Source organism: Primulina huaijiensis, chromosome 3 (assembly GCF_012295235.1).
Source record: "Primulina huaijiensis isolate GDHJ02 chromosome 3, ASM1229523v2, whole genome shotgun sequence".
In the NCBI taxonomy this organism is placed as follows: Eukaryota; Viridiplantae; Streptophyta; class Magnoliopsida; order Lamiales; family Gesneriaceae; genus Primulina; species Primulina huaijiensis.
In genome coordinates, this window is record NC_133308.1 from 25,851,990 (window position 1) to 25,873,534 (window position 21,545).

General features: G+C 33.2%; 3 protein-coding genes and 1 long non-coding RNA gene across 6 annotated transcripts; 3 read left to right on the forward strand and 1 right to left on the reverse strand.

The window, feature by feature from the left end:
* The first annotated feature begins 5,764 nt into the window (after nt 1-5,764).
* LOC140974092 (isopentenyl-diphosphate Delta-isomerase I) lies at nt 5,765-9,435 on the forward strand. The gene is made up of 6 exons (XM_073437332.1): nt 5,765-6,211; nt 6,672-6,727; nt 7,170-7,261; nt 8,167-8,269; nt 8,357-8,494; nt 8,963-9,435. Exons 1-6 carry the CDS (start codon nt 5,949-5,951, stop codon nt 9,214-9,216), a joined length of 906 nt encoding a protein of 301 aa, XP_073293433.1. The 5' UTR covers nt 5,765-5,948; the 3' UTR covers nt 9,217-9,435.
* Nucleotides 9,436-10,142: 707 nt separating this feature from the next.
* Nucleotides 10,143-12,518, reverse strand: LOC140974093 (uncharacterized). Of its 3 annotated transcripts, none has more exons than XM_073437335.1 (2): nt 11,279-12,518; nt 10,143-11,086 (listed from the first exon to the last, which is right to left on the reverse strand). In XM_073437335.1, exons 1-2 carry the CDS (start codon nt 12,141-12,143, stop codon nt 10,323-10,325), a joined length of 1,629 nt encoding a protein of 542 aa, XP_073293436.1. In that variant the 5' UTR covers nt 12,144-12,518; the 3' UTR covers nt 10,143-10,322. The 3 variants fall into 3 exon arrangements, with proteins under 3 accessions (XP_073293436.1, XP_073293435.1, XP_073293434.1); XM_073437334.1 differs by having other exon boundaries at nt 10,143-10,854; nt 10,960-12,517; XM_073437333.1 differs by having other exon boundaries at nt 10,143-12,515.
* A 1,910-nt stretch (nt 12,519-14,428) lies between these two features.
* LOC140972311 (uncharacterized) lies at nt 14,429-14,833 on the forward strand. The gene is made up of 2 exons (XR_012174492.1): nt 14,429-14,633; nt 14,710-14,833. It is a non-coding gene; the product is annotated as an uncharacterized lncRNA (long non-coding RNA).
* Nucleotides 14,834-15,859: 1,026 nt separating this feature from the next.
* Nucleotides 15,860-21,428, forward strand: LOC140974094 (uncharacterized). Its single transcript, XM_073437336.1, has 8 exons — nt 15,860-16,036; nt 16,528-16,551; nt 16,915-17,020; nt 17,185-17,253; nt 18,038-18,531; nt 19,603-19,864; nt 20,302-20,510; nt 21,102-21,428. The coding sequence occupies exons 1-8, from the start codon at nt 16,032-16,034 to the stop codon at nt 21,166-21,168; spliced, it is 1,236 nt and encodes a 411-aa protein (XP_073293437.1). The 5' UTR covers nt 15,860-16,031; the 3' UTR covers nt 21,169-21,428.
* Nucleotides 21,429-21,545: the final 117 nt, after the last annotated feature.

Sequence of the window (21,545 nt, forward strand, 5' to 3'; positions counted from 1 at the left end):
TCATGAGTCGTATTTTGTGTGACGAATCTCTTATTTGGGTCATCCATGAAAAAATATTACTTTTTATGCTTAGTGTATTACTTTTTATTGTGAATATCTGTAAGGTTGACCCATCTCACAGATAAAGATTCGTGAGACCGTCTCACAAGAGACTCACCCTTCTCTTAAAATTTGCACTTGCCACTCTGAAAATTTTTAATTGTTGAAAATGTGAAAAATATTTTTGTTGAAAATTATAATGTTGAATGTTGAAAATTAAGTAAAATTAGGTGTTGAATGTTGAAAATTAGTGTGTGATGATGTATGTAATGATGAAATTTATTTTTGGATTAGTTGTAAAGAAATCCTATAAATAGGTCTCCATTTGTAAAGATTTGAGACAATTGAGTTGAGAGAAAAATATTATAAAGTGTGTAGTTTGATAATTTTGAGAGTTTGAGATTTTTACTTTTTACCGTAAATTTTTATTTTTTCATAACACGTTATCAGCACGAAACTCTAAAAGTCCTCCATATTTTTCCAAGCTCCAAAACAGAAGAAAAAGATAACAAAAGTAATAATATTTATTTTACTGTTTATTTATTTATTGTGTATATATTTAATACATAATATAATGTTATTATATAATAAAATAAATTTTTCAAAAAACTTGTTATAAATCCTGGGAGGATGTTAAGACGACATCCCACACTCCCGGTAAGGGATACGACAAGTATAAAAGCCTATAAGATTTTTAAACAAAATACCTTATTACACCTCATTATAATAATGTGATATGATATACATAATTATTTAAACCTGATTAATATTATATACATCATATTATTACCATAAAATTATACAAATACACACATTTATTTTTTTGTACACCAACGGTCATAAACGGTAACAAAACGACTAGTTTTTGCCCTATAAATATGATCTCACAAACACATTCAATCACTCCAACTTTCTCTTCTTCTCTAAAAATTATTCTTCATCAAATTTTTGAAGAAAAAAAGAAGATGGCTTTCTCAAGGTTATTTTTAATTATTTTGGTTATCATACTCACGAGTCTTGTATTTATCGGAGAATATACTTCTCGTGTATTTTCTTTATTTTTACGAATGCTTGTACTTGTTGTTTATCCATTACTTTGTATTGCAATATTCATTAACTAATAAAATGCATCATAATTTTTTTTAGTACCACCATGTCAAACTTGGCAAAGCTCGAATTTGTTGCACTCGACATTACGGGAAAAAATTATATGACATGGACTCTCGATGTAGTAATGCATCTTGAGTCATTGGGTCTAAGGGAGACTATTAAAGAAAATGGTATATCTTCATCACAAGAAAAAGCAAAAGTTATAATATTTTTACGTCGACATCTTGATGAAGGTTTGAAATGTGAATATCTCATCGCAAAAAATCTCATGGCTCTGTGGAAAGGATTAAAAGAAAGATTTGAACATATAAGGGAAGTTATACTTCCGACCGTTCGTGATGAATGGAATATGTTAAGATTCCAAGATTTTAAAAAAGTCAGTGATTACAATTCAGCGATGTATCGAATAATATCCCAGCTAAAATTTTGTGGACATGAGGTTACAGAATCGGAAATGCTTGAAAAAATATTTTCCACGTTTCACGCATCAAATATAACCCTACAGCAACAATATAGAGTGCGTGGATTTGCGAGATATTCTGAACTCATTGCCTGTCTTCTTGTGGCGGAAAAGAACAACGAGCTTCTAATGAGAAATCATCAGTCCCGACCCACTGGATCAACAGCATTTTCAGAAGTAAATGCTGTAAGTAAAAATGAATTTAAACCTGGAAACCAAAATCCAATTCGAGGTCGAGGTCGTGGTCGTGGTCGTGGTCGAGGTCGTGGTTTTGAAAACAATCGAGATAGTTATTTTTATAACTCATCTCAAAAAGTAGTCACGAACCACCCACTGAAAAAGCATCATGAGAACATGAGTGTTAATGAAAATCACTCGAAAAGATTTGAAAGTTCTTGTTTCAGATGCGGCACTCCAGGACATTGGTCTCGTATTTGTCGAGCCCCTGAGCACCTTTGCAAGCTCTATAAAGAATCGATAAAGGGGAAAAAAAAAGACCAACTTCACTGAACGCAGTGACCGTTTGAGTGATTCAACTCATTTTGATGCTGCTGATTTTCTGAATGATTTCTCTGGAAATGATCAATATGTTGGTGGGATAAAAATGAAAAATATTGATGCTATAGATTTTCTCAATGATTTATCTGAAAATGAACAATATATTGGTGGAATATAAATGTACAATAATTTATTTTTCATGTATTCATATGATAATGTTTTATAGTGTGTTATATTTTTAAATATGTATTGTATTTTATTTTTATAAATGTATCGTCAGTAATTTTATTTCATTACATATTTTTTTTGAAGTTCAAATATGAAAAATGCTATGAACAAAGCTGAAGTTTGCATACCTGATAATGGTACAACGCACACTATCCTCAGAGATAAAAGATATTTCTTAGAACTAAAACCAACAAAAACAATGGTGAATACAATATCATGTCCTGTAGACTTGATTAAAGGATGTGGTAAAGCACAATTTTTGTTACCTAATGGTACAATATTTTTGATCAATGATGCTTTGTATTAACCACAATCGAAAAGAAATTTGTTGAGTTTTAATGATATATATTCCCATGAGTATGATACTCAAACAATGAATGAAGGGATTGAGAAATATATGTGTTTTACCACATATAAATCATGAAAGAAATATGTGATTGAAAACCTACCAATGCTCCCTACTGGATTGCATTATACACATATAAGTCCCATTGAATCAAACATAGTAGTTGATAATTCTTCAATATTAACCAATTGGCATGATCGATTAGGACATCCTGGTTCAACAATAATGTGAAGAATTATAGAAAATACATATGGTCATCCGTTGAAAGACTAGAAGATTTTTCAGAATAATAAGTTTCAATGTAAAGTATGTTCTCTTGGAAAACTTATTATAAGACCATCATCAGCCAAAATCCAAACTGAATCACCAATGTTTCTTGAACGTATTCAGGGTGATATTTGTGAACCAATCCATCCACCATGTGGACCATTCAGATACTTTATGGTATTGATTGATGCCTCCAGCAGATGATCACATGTATGTTTATTGTCAACTCGAAATGTTGCATTTGCAAGATTACTTGCTCAAATAATAAAATTGAGGAATCAATTTCCTGATTATACAATCAAGAAAATTAGACTTGATAATGCTGGTAAATTTACTTCCCAGACTTTCAATGATTATTGTATGTCTATGAGAATCATTGTTGAGCATCATGTTGCTCATGTACATACACAGAATAGATTGGCTGAATCATTGATTAAACGTCTGCAACTGATTGCTAGACCAATGATTATGAAAACAAAGCTCCCTATTTCTATATGGGGACATGTAATTTTACATGCTGCTGCATTAATTCGCATCAGACCAAGTGCATATCATAAATACTCCCCATTGCAGCTTGCATTTGGTAAAAAACCAGACATTTCTCATCTGAGAATTTTTGGATGTATGGTGTATGTGCCTATTGCACCACTCAACGAAAGAAAATGGGACCTCAAAGAAGATTGGAATTTATATCGGTTATAATAGTCCATCAATTATTCGATATCTTGAACCTCAGACAGGCGAAGTGTTCACAGCACGTTTTGCTGATTGTCATTTTAATGAGGAAATATTCCAAATGTTAGGGGGAGAACAGAAACAAACAGAAAAAAAAATTACATGGTATGTATCATCATTGTTACATCTGGATCCAAGAACAAAACAATGTGAAAAAGATGTACAGCAAATTGTGCACTTGCAAAGAATAGCAAATCAAATACCAGATGCATTTGCAGACATAAAAGGGGTAACTAAATCGTATATACATGCTGCAAATGCTCCTACTCGAATTGAAATTCCGAAGAAACAAATTGAAGATACTCATGATGTCATTAAACGCCTGAAGCGTGGAAGGCCAGTCGGTTCCAAGGATAAAAATCCTCGAAAAAGAAAATTCATAGAGAAACAAGATGATCACATAATAAAGAATGATGTTCCTGAAGAAACACATGATGATCACAAAATAAAGAATGATGTTCCTGAAGAAACACATGATAATGAAAATGTTCTGTCAAAACTACAAACTGACGAGAATCGTGAAATCTCTATCAATTATATTAATACTGGAAAAATATGGAACCGAAAAGATATAGAAGAAATTGATGATATATTTCTTATAATGTGGCAATCGACATCATAAATGATAATGAAGATCATGAACCAAAATCTTTTGGTGATGTATGTAATGATGAAATTTATTTTTGGATTATTTGTAAAGAAATCCTATAAATAGGTCTCCATTTGTAAAGATTTGAGACAATTGAGTTGAGAGAAAAATATTATAAATTGTGTAGTTTGATAATTTTGAGAGTTTGAGATTTTTACTTTTTACCGTAAATTTTTATTTTTTCATAACATTAATATATTTTTCATCTCATAACTTCATTTTCCTAGCTCTGTCTCTACTCTTATTTGTGTTTTCTCACGGATTATAAAAATTATTGGAAAAACAAGTTTTAAATAGAAAATTCTTATTTCACTCTTATTTAATGAATGTTCTAATATGATATAAAAAATTGTTGGAAATATATAATGTATTTAATGAATAGAGATAGACTGGTAAAAAAAATATAGAAAATCATAATAAATATAGATACTAGATTATATATTTTGGATCGATAAAAAATAAGGCGTGACCTTTATAATTAGGACAAGAGAGAAAATTATTTTTTATATTCAATATATGTAACACATATTTGATCTTATATTTTCAATTTTTTTAGTCATGTTTTTTAAAAGATAGTAATATTATTATCATAGTTCATAAATTAGAGAAGTGTTAAGAGAAATCCATCATACATCACATATAAAATCGAACTAAGATATGAGTGGTCTGACTACAATTAGGGAAAATCCGAAGCCAAGATTTTCGATATTCTAAAATTAACAAAAATTGTCATGGAAATCTCCAAGAACACAACCTATTATGAGACGGTCTCACGAATCTTTATTTGTGAAACGTGTCAATCCTACCGATATTCAGCACAAAAAATAATACTCTTAGCATAAAAAGTAATATTTTTCATGGATGATCTAAATAAGATATCCGTATCACAAAATATGATTCGTGAGACCGTCTCACACAAATTTTTGCACAGCATGGAATTTAGTATAAAACCAAGCACGGCCTCATTTTGACATAAATGAAGCCGTCACAATGAAAGGTAGAGGGGTCAATATATAATTATGTTGAGACCGGACTTGTAGTCCAGTGGTCTCACCTCCTGCCGAATTAGTCGGTCTCTCCGGGTTCGATCCTCCTCCCCGTGTGTGTTGTAATAAATATATATATATATATATAATTATGTTAAAATCATTTTTTATACCTAAAAATTCAAATAAAGTTTACTAACATACATAATTTAGATATCCACATAAAAATTTAGACTTGACTCCACCAACTGAATCATTCATTTGTTGTATTCATAAGTCAAAACATGTGTGTAACTGTGTATTTTTCAACATTTGGCAGCGGTCAATTATGGCTGATTTTGACAAGTTTTATGAAAAATTTTGTACATCCCAACAACAATAAAAAACAATAGAAAAACAAAATAAAACAACAATAAGTTGCTTTCGATTCAATCCACATTGTATATATCTATACATAACCATTAGGCAATCTGAAACCAAGATCCAAGATTGCTGGTGGGGAATCCAAGATCGTGATTTAGTGCTCCAAATTTATTTATTTGTTTTTTATTTTTTATTTTGTTGTGTGAAACCAAGAAAGGGAATACTCTTTTTTTTTTTTTTTTTTGGGGTAAAAATCACAGAATAGTAATGTCCTCCATTACTGGCATTCGGTTCCAAAGTTTGTTACCATTCTCCTCCTCCGCTGCTTCTTCATCTTCAATCTCTCCATCTTCGTTGCCATTCAAATCCCTTCTCCTCAAATCGGCATCCCTTTTCAGAGATAATTCCTCAAGGCCCTTTTCGGTCCACGCTTCGTCCCTCACCAACACCCCTTCAACCATGAGTGCTGCTGCTGTTTCCGCTGATACCGGCATGGATGCTGTCCAGAGGCGGCTCATGTTCGACGACGAGTTAGTGATTCTATCTGTTGACCTCTCATTTGTCTCGTTTTGCTTTTTGTTACACTCAAATGAGGGGATTTGCGATGGGTTTTTTGGTGAAATGGGATTGGATTCTGGGTTATCTAGTCTGGGATATGTGGATCTTGAAAATTGAAACTGGGTTTGCTTTGTTGTTTGTTTTTTCCCCCACAAAGGGTTGAGAAATAGAGAACGTTGAATCATTCGTGATAAAGATGTTTTCTTGAATGTCTGCTTCTTATTTGTTTATTTATTTATTGAGTTTTTTTTCAAGACCATCTAATCAGCTTTTGCATCTATTTATTTTTACGTGACAATATGGATCATTTTTCCCATTCCGAGCTTCCTTTTGATTGAGTTCATAGTTTCGGATGTATTTTTCCTCGGATTTGATTTCTGGTCTTGCTTTTTATTGAAAAGGAGTAGTAATATTTGTGTTCTTCTTTTGCAGATGCATATTGGTTGATGAGAATGATCGGGTTGTTGGCCATGACACCAAATACAATTGTAAGCCACCACCTTCGATTCTTCTGTAATATCTTGAATGCAAAAAAAAACATGTAATTCGATCGATATAAAATCTTGTGATTTTATGCCGCACACTGTAATCTTTTACTTTGTCATCAAGTCATGATCAAACGTATGGTCATATATGTTAGTGATTTTTATGCTGCACACTGTAATCTTTTACTTTGTCATCAAGTCATGATCAAACATATGGTGATATATGTATGCCAATGTTTTTAAATTACTGCTCTTTAAGTATGTTTGATGATTTACTCGAGGAAAAAATATTCTAATGGTTCTTGCTGGGTGCATAGAGAGTGGTCTGTGATTTTCATTTTTATTCGTTTTCGCGGTTTCTCAGATGCAGTTTTAATATGGTACCTGCAGCCTATTTTAGCTTCGAGTATTATACTCCTGACCATTCAAGTTTTGTATTATGCAGGCCATCTGATGGAAAAGATCGAATCTGAAAATTTGTTACACAGGGCTTTCAGTGTGTTCTTGTTTAACTCAAAATATGAGTTACTGCTTCAGGTACGTGTTGCCGAGTGAGTTTTGTGCTGGCTAAGTTCTTTGAAGATCATGCATACAATCTGTTGTTTTAGAATCGGGCTATTTTATCATTTCTCGGGGCACTTGGGTATTCTTAAAAGCAATTAATTTTTGGATATAAATAAGGATTAAATTGGAGCATGTATCGGTTATCACTTTTATCTTTACCTAAGTTGTCCATGGCATATCTTTTAACAATTACACAATTCTCTTACTCTTGCGTTCAGGTTGCCACAACTCTCTGTGTTTGAATGCATTTGTGAATTTTATATTTCCCTGTTCTCATAACCATAGTACTATGTGTGTTGTACGCTAACTTTCATGCTTGATCGAACTAAAATTTTGTTTAGTCAAGGCACTGGATAATTCTGAACTTGGAGAGTGAATTATCTGTTGGTTAATAAATCTCAGGTTTCCTCCTTCATGGGCACATCTAATTTCTTGCTCTCGCCGAACTGTTTCTCTCAAATGCTCGACATTAATCATGGACAGACTTTTTAAAATGTGAATGCCTTTTTGATGAAAAAAAAAATTTATTGATCAAGAATAAATGGAACAATCGTAATAGGACTAGGATTTCTCTAGGCCCTAAAGAAGATTGAGGTATAATACTGCTGAGAAGGAGTCTGCTTGGTACGATTCACGTCTGATTATGGTATCTCATTGGATGTCCCCGAAGCATTGCACCACTAAGAATCAATTGAGACCTACTTAATAAATTGTTTTTTTTTTTTGGTCAACTTAATTTAGAAATTTCTGAAGATGTCGATCTTCCGTGAAATTTGCCTCCTGTTAATTTCATCTCAACTAGCTAGTGTTTCTTCACGAATTTCATGTCTGTCTGTGAAGGAATGCTTACATGATCTATCATGTTTGTTTTCGTGCAGCAACGATCAGCAACAAAGGTGACGTTTCCTTTGGTGTGGACCAACACCTGCTGCAGTCATCCTCTGTACCGAGATTCCGAGCTTATCGAAGAGAATGCTCTCGGTATTTTTCTCGCTTCGCATTTAAACTAAGGAGTTAATTTTTGTCCAACAGAAATTTTGACTCTAACCCAATTTTTCATTTTAAAAGGGGTGAGGAACGCTGCTCAGAGAAAGCTCTTGGATGAACTGGGTATTCCTGCTGAAGACGTCCCAGTCGGTCATTTCACTCCGTTGGGTCGTATGCTGTACAAGGCACCATCAGATGGGAAATGGGGAGAGCATGAACGTAATATTTCATACTTCTAGTCATTATTATCTATTGCCATGGAATTGTTTTGTCACTTATCTATTACCATTTGCTTTGCCGAAAGATCCACCCGAAAAAATTCTTAACTTTCAAAGTAATTTTTCTAAAATGCTACTCTGAGCCCCCAGGCCCCAAATCTGTCAAGCCACCATCTTCGCTTCATCTTAGCAATCTCTCATTTCAATTTTAACGGCAGCTTCGTTTTGGGACATCTTACCAGATCAACCTTAAAATTACCTATCAACATTGCTATGGCAGACTCAATGGGAGGGTGAATGCTCTCAAGAGAAATTCCATGTCTAATTTTTTAAAAATATATAAGTTATCCCACAGTCGATCCAGCTGCCCCCCTAATTTCATCTCCTCCCCTGAACATTTAGTTGCAATCTTGATTGCTCAAGGCACTATGTGTGTCTGACTCTGATCAATGTTATTTGACACATGCAGTTGATTATCTTCTCTTCATTGTTCGGGAAGTTAATGTGAACCCAAATCCTGATGAAGTGGCTGATGTAAAGTACGTGAACCGAGAGGAGCTGAAAGAGCTCTTGAGGAAAGCTGATGCGGGCGAGGGGGGACTGAAGCTATCACCATGGTTCAGATTGGTCGTGGACAACTTCTTGATGAAGTGGTGGGATCATGTGGAGAAAGGAACTCTCAAGGAAGCAGCAGACATGAAAACAATTCACAAGTTAACTTAGAAGATCTACCAGGAGTGAGTGAATATATGATGCTACTATGGTTGTCTATGTGTCTTTTCTTGATATCATAGGTTGGTTGTTTGAAGCAATAAGTTAAAACCTTGTCGGATTTACTCTGAGTTGGATCAGCGTCCCTTGATTTGGAACTACATTATCTTTGTTTAGACTTGTTCCCATATTGATTCGGCTTCAAATGGATAGTGAGTCTGTTGTCTGTCATCTTCCGTTGCCATTAGCGGTCTGTTAAAATTGGATTACAAATCTGAAATCTCGTCTCAGGCTTGAGGCATTGGTGTCAAATAAGTTGTAAGCAATTGTTGATTGACATTGGACTATTGTTTCTACCAAAAATCCATTTGGTAACATTGTTCATTTGATGAATATTTTATGGATAATTATACCATAAATTCTGATAATAGAATTTGAAATACAATTCATTTTTATTTCAAGAACTAAAATGTATGGGGTGATTATATGTTTGTAAAGTACAGATCCATGTATTAAAAAATTTCCATTGAAAAATGAAATGATTTTTAAAGAATAAATTGCCTCGTTTTAATTTTTATTAACATATTTTGATTAACAAGAATGGTCAGATAATCATAATAAACTAGTAAATGGTGAAGTGAATGTTGTAGACGGATTTTATTGTTTGGATATAAAATATCAAAATACTGCAAAATAAAATTTTCTAAAATAAAAAATCAATGATATANTTAAAAATTTGTGTTATTTATTTGTTTGGATAAATAGATACATATTTTTTTATTTCATAATTAATAAAAAGCGTTAGAAAAGCTTTAATTTGAGATTTTTGAAAAACTCTAATTTAAACTTAATTAAGTACTTTTAAAAGCACTAAAAAGACCATTCAAACACAAATCAAATTACAAAATTTTTAAGGAAAACAATTTAAAATCAACTCTTATGAGTGATGCCCCCTAAAACTCAGTTGCATTCCGTAAAATATTTTGCTCATTAAAAAAATTATATATAAATATTGAATTACACATATGTTCACGTTCCTCCAATTACTACTATATGTTAACCATCAGGCATACGTGCTGCGAGTGTAGTCACTGCTATTTCACCAACTGCTCACGTTTCTACGCCACCATAGCTCTCCGCATTCCATCAATAACATACTTGCAAGTAAGCTTATTTGGTTCAAATCCTATTTTTGTCATCCTATCTTGGAACTCCATCAACTTAGCAAGATCTCCTTCCATGGAGAGCATCCTTACAAGAGCATTATAACATTCTGAATCAAAGATTTGTAATTCCTCAGCGAAGAGTTTCAACAATTTTTCGGCTTCAACGAAATTTCTCTCTTTGCATTGCCCATTCGTCACAGTTCTACAAATTTCAACATCTGGGGGCAAACCGGATTCAACCATTTCTTGCATCAAGAACTGTCCCTCCACGGTTCTGTTTGATCCACACAAACCTCTAATCATACCTCTGTATGAATTCAGATTCGGTTTCATATCCATCGATACCATCTCCACTTTCAGTTTTAATGCCTCCTTTACAAAATTACCTCTACAAAGAGAACCAATCAACTCATTATAGATTTCCTCGCTAGGGACACCACCATTTTGGCACATCTGATCCAAAAGAGACATTGCTGCAAATGGCCTGTTCTCCTTGCATAAAGCAAGGATCAAATACAAATACACATCATGAGAGACTGTAACTCCCATGTGTGTGATGTCTAAAATAAGATTCAATGCGGAAATCAACCTATCTTGATCATGGTATCCTTTTATGATAATCCAACAAGTGAAGTTATCAGGGTGAATCCCACTTCCAATCATGTCAAACAACAAGGATCTTACCTCTTTCATCATTCGCTGCTTGCAATATCCATCTACAAGAGTATTATAAGCAAAAACATCTGGCTTCATCTCGCGATTAACCATCAAATGGAACAACCGATGAGCCTCTCTCACACTACCTCCCTTACAAAGACCATTTATCAGGGATGTGAACGTGATTAAATCGGGATTTACTCTTCTCGTAGTCATTATATTATACAAATAAACTGCGTCCTTTAACCTACCCGTCTTGCAATAGCTATCAATAAGCATGTTGTAAGTCACGACATCAGGGTCAAATCCTTGATCTTCCATCCTCTCCAAGAATTCATTCACTTTGTCCACATTTCCCTCATTGCACAACACATGAGTCAATATATTAAATGTGCACGCATTAGGATGCACCCCAATATTCTGCAGTTTTTCATAAACATCCCAACATTTTTCTCCACAGTCAACCTTAGAAAGCCCATTTAACAGACAATTGATAGTGATGAGGCTAGGAACGAAGCCGAGATTTAACATTTTTCTAAATGTTCTAAAACTTTCTTCAACCATACCCTTTTTAAGATAAGCCTTGATGAGCATGTCAAGTACAACAGGGTCCCGATTACATTCATTTGAACACGAAATCAAGTTCTTGTACACACTCAAGCCGTTTCCTTTCATTTCCACCAATTCTAACAAAAGCTTCATTGCTTGCTTAAAATTTTTAGACCACACCAAATTATGAATCATGATGGAATAATTGTGCGCATTTGGTTCGAGACCCAAGTATTTTTTTACCCATTTGAAGAAAGTGAGTGCTGTACATGAATCAGACTGGCATCTCAACAAAACTCTTGAGAATTCAAGGCTCGTGAAATTACTAAACAATCCTTTCTGTTGAAGATGGTCCCAGTAGACACAATCCTTTTTCTTGAGGGAAGAGCATACGAGGGTCACAATATTATTTGGATTTTCGGTACTGGGAAGAAAGTTGTAAAGTGGGTTGGGTATCGGTTTGCCGTTGATAGTTTGCAGAGCAGATGGATTCCTGAGTTTTGCGGAAACAATTTGTGTCACTTGAGAAAGTGGAGGTAAGGGGGTACTTAATTTAGCACGACTCATGACTGAAAATCATTGTCACACAAAATTTAAACAAGGCGAGCTTGAATTGAGAAAGCGAGTGTACCAAAATGGGATCACTAATAAATTGCAGAGATGGACAACTAAATAGGACTCAATCGTACCAAATTAGCAAGTAACAATCCTCCAGAAGTTAGCAATCATCATTAAATAGATCCTGGAAAGCTGTCAAGAAACTCACGGGAGAGGGATTTTTCTCCTTCGAGCTGAGTAAGAAAAAAGACATAAATTAGTTAACACGCTAAATTACTCCATCTATATATTCAAAGCATAAATAAAATTTCACTTCGCAAATACCGAAAGAAATGGAAAATACTGAAACTGACAAGAAACATGCAATGAATTAAATGAATTATTAAGCAAAAAAAAAAAAAAAAAAAAAAAAAAAAAANAGTTCAACAGGTTAAGGCACCCACCACATAGGCAATTCATCAAACAGGTGCCAATCATCTTGAAAAACAACAGTAGTGCAGATAAAAAATCATTGCTATGGGGAGTGGATTAGGATCAAAACCGATATCATGTTCTAAACTTGAATTCATAATACCAACTGAGTTATAAACCATAAACAGCAACCTAAATAAGATTTTTGAAGGGAATCCAATTTTACCTTTTTATATGTACGTAATATTTTTTCGTACGTTGCAATAATTTCTTATAAAAACTACTGCATTAACTAATTAATTAGAAAACAGTTAATTAAAGAACTTCTACTATAATAAGATAGGAATATATTTAATACATAACTCTTTACTATTTATCAAGGTTCTAAAAAGCGTTAAGTGCGTCGAAGCACAGATATCGAGCTCCAAGCTTTTCAAGCTTAAGCGAGATTAGCACGTGCTTGAGCTTGAAAAAGTGTTTTTTATCTTTAGTGTAATCGTAATTATCTCAAACCAATAAATATATAAAATAATACATAGATAAATTTAAGTTGATGCATTAATTCTCATATTTATAAAAACATAAACATCTCAAAATTACAATCTTATTTGTTTTTGCAACTAGACCACATTAAAAAATATTAAATATTTGTCAAATCATTGTCAGAGATACTTAATCATAAATAAAATATAAAAATTAACATCTAAATTATAAACATAATTTATTATTTTAAAATAAAAAGACATACCTTCAAAATAAAAAAATTTAAAAATAAACTGATACGATTAATTGTGATTAAGTACGTCTAATTAAACGCTTTAATTACGCTTAATTCGGTCAAACTACAGTTTAACCGCTTTTTCCGTTTTTCTCCGAAACGGAACGTTTTTGTCGAGCTTCAAGCTTAAACGCGTTTTTTAAAGGGAAATTGATTATTCTAGTCTATTTCGAAGTCATAATTTTTAAAATGGCCTTCTTTATTACATAATTTGCATTATGTCTTATATAATTTAAAAATCTTAAAATACCCTTTTCCTATGACCACACATGTTCCATTTTCATAATTCATTTATTTAATTATCTATTATTTCTTTTTAAGAGTTCATTTAACATATGTTATGTTTTATTTATTTATTTATAATATATTAATTTTTTAAATATTACTTATATCAATATAAAAAATTAAACCTACAAACCTTCATGATTAAAAAAAATTAAACCTAAAAATTATCAAAAAATCATGAAAATAATCAAGTCAAATATTAAAAAAATTCAAAATTAAAATTAGAGCAATCAATTCTAGGCAATATATTCTAATGATTTTACATAAACAAAATTGGTAACAGAATGAGTTTTTCATAACCCATATACCTACACACACAATTAATAATATCAACATAAAATCAATTTTTTTTGCGTAAAAATTAAGTGGTAAAAAAAAATTCATACTTGTTTAAAGAAATAGGATTGATGTGTTTAACGGCCGCCTCTATACACACATGCAGAATTAATGAGATAATAAAATAAATAGTTTGAGATCGATGAAGAAATTGATGGTGAATATGAATTAAAAGAATGAGGATATCTTTGTAATTTGATATGATAAAAAGATTATTTTGGTAAATTAATTTAAATGAAGAATAAAATTGATTATAGTAATTGTGTGAAGCCTATTTAAGAAAATCTCTCTTTTTTAAAACACTGCTATTTATAAAACTCCTAAAAAAGATGAATTTATAAACCATGTAAGATAATTTGAGAAAATTATATTTTTAGACTTGTATATTTTTTTCAACGACACGGGTAAGAATATTTAATGTATTATTATCAAATTTCAGTTTAGTCTTATATCTTCTTATTTTTATAATTTGATCATTCAAAATACAAAATTTCAAATATAATTTTATACAAAGTGAAATACGTTTATATTCTAATGAATTAAGGTCCTGAAATGGAAAAGTAGTATTTCCAGGATTACGTGCCCGGTGCCCCAGAGAATCAAACAGAGTGGAAAAGATAAATAAATGTGGAAAGACAAGAGTCCTGGCCTCAAGATCCTTTGGCTTTGGACATTCGGAACCGCAGCTGGTACGTGTTTTACTTCCATATTTGTATGTGTAACGATAATACATTGTAATCCGATCTGTCGTGGGGTTGATCGCAGTGCTGGTGACGAATGTTGTGAGGACAAGGATGAGAGACATGGAGAAATTCATCAACAACGGTGCCGACGACCCCCAAGTCGGAAAACCCACCGGCACGACCATTATTTCCGACGACCCTAATGGCAGCGCATTCGAGGAGAAATCATAGGCTCTCTGTTCCATTTTACGAAAATATTTGTCTCATACTGCGTGCCAGATGTTCGATAAATTTCCCAAGTGGTTGATGCCTAATTAACTTGCGAAACGATAAAACTATTCATGTACAAGTTTTGGTCTCTCCATTTTTCAATAAATGAATCGTTTTTTTTTAACGAAATTAATTCAGAAAAAAACTGTTTTACAAAAATTTAGATGTGTATTCTTTCTTGGTAACTAAAATGTAATTATTTTACTAACGAAAGATGTAGGAAAAAATTAAATTTAATCTTATTTTCAATAGTGTTATTTTTAAAAACAAATATCTTTCGGGTAAGATCAACTATCATACATGCAAATAAGGGTGTACTCGAGTTGATTCGAGATCGAATATCATATTACTTGAGCTCGACTTAAAAAAAAATTATATACTTGAATTCGAGCTCGACTCGATAACGTATCTAGTTATTCGAGCTCGAAAAACTCAATTTTGATTTTCTTTTAATTTAAATAAATAATATATTATATATATATGTATATATTTATTATATAAGTACCTAAAATAATAATATATATTTATTATATTATTGTATGATGAAGATATGATTTTAAATTAGTTAGACTAAATAAGGTAATTTTTTAATAAAATATGTAAAAAATGAGAGTGAAAATGATCATTTTAATCTAAAATAGGCGGAATGATCATTCTTGTGAATATGAAAACACACATTCCTTTCTTCCAAACATGTCTTCATGATATAAAAATATTATTAATTTTATAACGGAATTTTGTGTTTTTGGCAATTTTACAAGAGTGTAAAATGCTATTTGCCCGTTTGTTACACGATATGACGATAAGGGGACATCAGCATTTTCCAAAGAAGCAGGGTGTAATATGCTATTTTCAACTTATTATTGGTCATTCTTTTTATATAACCTACTGGTCATTCTTACGAAAGAAAATCCCCTTTTCTCTCGTGAAGTGGGATCCACGCGAATAAGCAGTACCTTGTGCATTAGTTATTGTACTTCTCTTTCAGCGATCGAAACAATAAATGCGGGTTTCAAAGTAGGTATCGACACCTATTTCTCTCTTTTACCACTCATCCTCTTTTCTCTTGGCATCGCGAGTCGCTGTGATTTTCTTCGGACTCGTCCCTCTCCTCAATTCTCCGAACTTTGGTTTATGAGGTACAATTCTCCCTTTTCGATCCGTTCTTTTTGTAGAATTTCGTTCTTCATCTTATGATTTTGTGTTAAATTTGTCCGATTTGTATTTTTGGATCTACCCTTTTCGACCTTTTAGACGTCTAATCATTTAGAAATTTTGGTCAATGAATTGAGGGTTGGATAGTAGTTTTTTTTGTGAAAGATTTGATCTTGATTTCCCTGTACTCTTTGATCGTTCTGGATTTGTATAGCGGAAGCGGGTATCTTTCTCATTTAGCTTACAGTGAAATCAATATTTAATCTTGATCACTCTGTTATCGTTCTTGGATTGTATAGCGGAATAGGGTGTCTCTCTCATTCAGCTTAGATGTTTCTTGATGGTTTTTTTATTTCTTTGGAAGTCAAAATCTTTTAGTCAGATCCGATAGGCGATCGCTTTTATTTGGGGTTCGTTAATCGTTATTAATTTTGTTAGTGTGTTTATGATTTTAATATTTTTGCCACTTGTGCAGCTCGAAGGAGAAACCCACTCTCGGGTAAGTTTTTTGAACACCAATTTAATAATTAATTGATGATGATTGCTGTCTGATTTTGTTGTATAATAATGTGTGAGCGCTTTATATTTTGTCCATGTACAAGCCTGGTTTAGTCATGGGTTTGCATCCATTCAAAGTTTGGTCAAGAAGTTTTTACTTTTTCAGAAACTATGGCAAATTTCTACTTTGTTCTCTTTTGGGAAACAGGTTGTTCTTGGTTTTAGTTATAGTTGATTTTTCTGTGTCTCTTGTTATTTCTTAAAGAATCTTGAAGTAGTCTTTGTAGCTGAAACTGATATGCTTTTACAGCAGTGTTTTCTAAGCTTATTTTCATCAATGTAATTTTCAATGTTGAAATTACAGTGGCACGCGGATTAAGACCCGCAAACGGAATATTTCAGCGCCGCTGGACCCTGCAGCATTTTCGGATGCAGTGGTCCAGGTCTATTTGGATAATGCTGGTGATCTGGTACTTCTTCTTTCTCACTGCTTTTTTCATATTTAGTTTCACAAATCAGTTATCCCTTAAATCTTGGTTGCACTGCATGCATACACATTTTGGATATATTTGTCCTCTGGACAGGGGCTGGATGCAGGCCTTAGACTATACTTATGTGAATGTATTTTATTTAGGAACTTGTTGCCAAGACCATTGAATCTTCAGATTTGAATTTCTCTAGATACGGTGACACTTTTTTTGAGGTTAGTTTATTCTATTCAACTTCTGTTTTACCTGGTGTAAATTTATTCGCAGTGTAGTTTTGGCACACCTTTGTTAGAAATAATTTTGTGCTACAGCCTTCCTGTTTGATTGAGAAGAATCTCATGGTTCTAAACTAATAATTAGGATTACAAATGAAAAGTTTGTCTATGAAGAGCCCATCTAACTGTATTTGTTTTTATGAATGATATATTATCCTGTGTAGTGCTAATTGAAAGGGTCTCATAGTTAAGTGCTACACCTATGAGGTCTCGTGTTGTGGGACCCATGGTTATGGTGCAGAATTTATATACATGTGAAATCCCTAGTATATAAAATATTCAAGAGGTGTGTTTATGAAAGAACAGAACCTTTGTATTCGAATGCATGTTAAATTTCTTAGAGTGGTATCCACTTTTTGGAGAAATGAGTTGAAGCTTTACCAAGAATATCCATTGGAACCATACTTTTTCTGTTACATGACAAGTGGGAAAGCATGCAATTTTTCATTCTTAGATTCATGCAATTTAGCTCATCATGTTAATAGACAATTGGAAGGAAATGCTTGGCATCAAAGGTGTTTCTTCTCTGAAACATAGTTCATTTAGTTTATTGAGCTTTGACTGATTCACCCCAAAAACATCCATTCAATTACACGTTTTAATTTAAACACTTACCTTGTTAGTCTGTTATATCAATTTCAATTTTTCCTCTAATTTAGATCTGCATGATACGATTTGTGATATCTTTCCTTAACCTTTTTTTTTGTTTTTTGCATTGATCCAGGTGGTCTTTAGGGGGGCCCGCACACAACCTGGCACAATCAAACCTGATGAAGGAGAGCTTCACCCATACTCTATAATTGACTGTGAGCCAAAGCGTGAAGTGATTTTGCCATCTGTGATATATATACAGAAGATCTTGAGGAGGAAGCCTTTTCTTATTAAGAATCTTGAAAATGTTATGCGAAGATTCTTGCAGTCCTTGGAGCTTTTTGAGGATGATGAAAGAAAGAAGCTTGCAATCTTCACCGCCCTTGCCTTTTCTCAGAAGTTGTCTGGCCTTCCTCCTGAAACTGTTTTCCAGCCATTGCTCAAGGATAACCTTGTTGCCAAAGGGATAGTTCTCACTTTCATCACTGAATTCTTCAAGGAATATCTTGTTGATAATAGCCTTGATGACCTGATTTTAATCTTGAAGCGGGGTAAAATGGATGACAATCTCCTGGACTTTTTCCCATCTGGAAAGCGGACACCTGAAGCTTTATCTGAGCATTTTACGTAAGGTTTTTACCCCTTTGCGTTGCAATTTGTGTTTAATGGATGTTATCCTTACCAGCTATACTGTGGCTAAGTAAATTATCACCTCACATATAACACAAACCATATTATCTGATGGTGATCACACAATTTAAAAATAATCCTGTTTGCTCTGACCCATTGTTCGAAACATGGCTAAATTCGAAAAAAGCAAAGAGTTTTTCCTCGTGTAAGCTGATCATAAAGTGCTTTAGTTTGATTGATTCTTGATGTTTAAGTCGACTGCTTATCTTTAAGCTGTGGAGGTAAAGTCAAAATAATTAATTTTTAAAAAACTAGAGATTGCAAAGCTCTCCATATTATTCTCACCAATAAGAGAAGACGAAAATTTACCACTTTTTGTTCACATTCATTGTAATTGGAATGCCTGCATCTATTGTAGTCTGTTGGCATTGTCAATAGTTTCTTTTATTACATGATCTAAAACCCATTACCTCTCCGTTCATGGGTACAGTTGATGCCACTCGAACCAGGTGGGTGCAATGTGATTGCATTATTAATGTGTGTTATGACAGAATTTTTGTATAAACGGCATCATTGGGCGTGGAGATGCCAAAAGATTTGAAATTATTTGCTGTCAAGTTTTGCAAGGTGATTTAATGTTAATTTCATTATGCAGCTTGATTGTCCCTTCAGTTGTCTTGTACCTTTAATTTTAATTCCATCGATATTTTTCATAATCTAATGTGAGACTTCTCTATCATGAAACACTGTTGCGTTAACAAACTCAAGAAAAATTAAACTCAAAAAGAAAACAAAAAATCTCTAGGTTTGGAATAAATAGAGTTTTGAGTAAAATTTTGTTTGCTATGACTTCAGTTCAAATGACATAATTGGCAAAAAATTCTGTTCTGTTGCTAGAGATTATGGCAGCATTTCACAAAGCTACGTGGTGTTGAAAACTACTATTAGTTGGTTCTCATTACTTTTAGGTTGTTATTTGTGTAGATTGCAATATCTTGTTCAAAACTAAAATAGGAAAATTTACAAGGCTTACTCAATGTATTGGTTTTTTAATCTGTCTTTTCTCAGAAAGGAAAAACTTCTCTTGGTGGTGGAGTATTATGAAAAAAAGATGTTTGAGACGAAGCTTAAGGAGATGAAATCTGCTCTAACTAGCCAAATAGCAGAGGAAGCTGATGTATCTGAAGTCATAGAAACCGTCAAGCAGCACGTGAAAGATGCCAAACTCCCAGATGTTGAGGTTGTGCGGGTTTTATGGGATGTCATGATGGATGCTGTGCAATGGTCTGGAAAGAATCAGCAGCAGAACTCTAATTCAGCTTTACGCCAGGTACATCATAATTGTCTGATATGCTATTTGTTATACTGGATATTAGTCACATATTTGATAAAAAATTTGAGATCATATCAATGTGACTTGGTTTCTTCTGGTAAATAACTGTTGATTATGTGCATTGAATGGTAATCGGATTATCGTCACCCTTGCTGTTTGTTACCCTCAAATCCAAAGCGTTGTTAGCATTTAGCATGTTAATATGATTCCATGCTTTAAAGTATGGGTTGATACTGCCAGTCTCTGCCATAATCTAAATCAATTACCTGCTGTGTTATGTGTATTTTCTAATTTCATTCAGATTCTTTACTTTACGACTGTGATTAGAACTTAAAGGGCATAATTGTTAAAGAATGATTTGAAAATTGTGTGGTAACCAATTCTCTGCTCAAGAAACAACTAAATTGACATCCAATGTGTACTTGTATACTCAGGTAAAAACATGGGCTGAATTGTTGAATGCCTTCTGTACCACTGGAAAGCTCGAGCTTGAACTGATGTACAAAGTCCAGATCCAGTGTTACGAAGATGCTAAATTGATGAAGCTGTTTCCTGAAATAATAAGGTCCCTTTACGATCAGGATGTTCTTGCAGAAGATACCATTCTTCACTGGTTCCGCAAAGGAACGAACCTTAAGGGCAGGTATGTTACTTTTTATGAAAAAGCAATCACAGGGCTGGTTTTCTACTCATTGTCCTTGTCTACCTCTTTTTTTTCTGATGGAAAAAAAATCAGTTTCTGGAGTTGGGTACCGACTATTTCATAAATCTTTTTCTTAAAGCTCTAATATTGTGTTTTTTCTGTACTAAGAAATCTGTAAAATCGTGTCTTAACTTTTCCGTAAATTAACTGTTAACCAGTAAAATTATAATTTAATTGGTACTCTGGTGCACGTACTTGAAAATCACTTGCACAAATTCTAGAGTATCTACAGTCATATGTACTCCTTCGCGGCTAAATAAAATCATTATACTGGATGACCTATTTGTGAGCACTTGTTACTAGTTTTTCTTAATGAAATTGGTTGCATGTAATCAAGCATGGGGAATTCAGTTTCTTAGACAAAATTCCCCTCGGCTTCCTTGCGATATTTCTGTCTTAGGTTGGCATAAAAAAGTGACGCGATGTTTCGATCCTTTACATCATATGCCCTAGTGTTTGTATTCATTATTCAGATATTGCTTGTGTTTCTTTCTACTCAAGGATCTTTGTTTTCATTATAAATATGTACAGGCAATCCTTTGTGAAGGCATTGGAGCCATTTGTGAAATGGCTGGATGAGGCAGAAGAAGAAGAATGAAAAAAAGTTGGTGGTTATCAAAATCATATTGATATTACTAAATCTGTGTGGGACATTATTATCTGCTATGACTAATTCAACACTGTTTGTTATTCTTTCCCGTTGAGTTTGGCACTTAAGTTGCTTGTTGAAGTATTTGATGAATTTATGTTTGAATTTGTGAGAAATATTACTGCATGGGAATGGAATCATGGAGTTCCGTTTCTCTCTTCATTGTCACCTGAGATCGAACCTAATGAGTATTATTTTTCATTTAGATATAGATTAGATCGACTCGTGTACCTATCCAACTATAAATTTGTGTATTATCTGTTGCAGAAGTCACGCTTGCCAAAATGATCTGTTTTATGAGGCAGCTAATTAAACTAATTGAATCC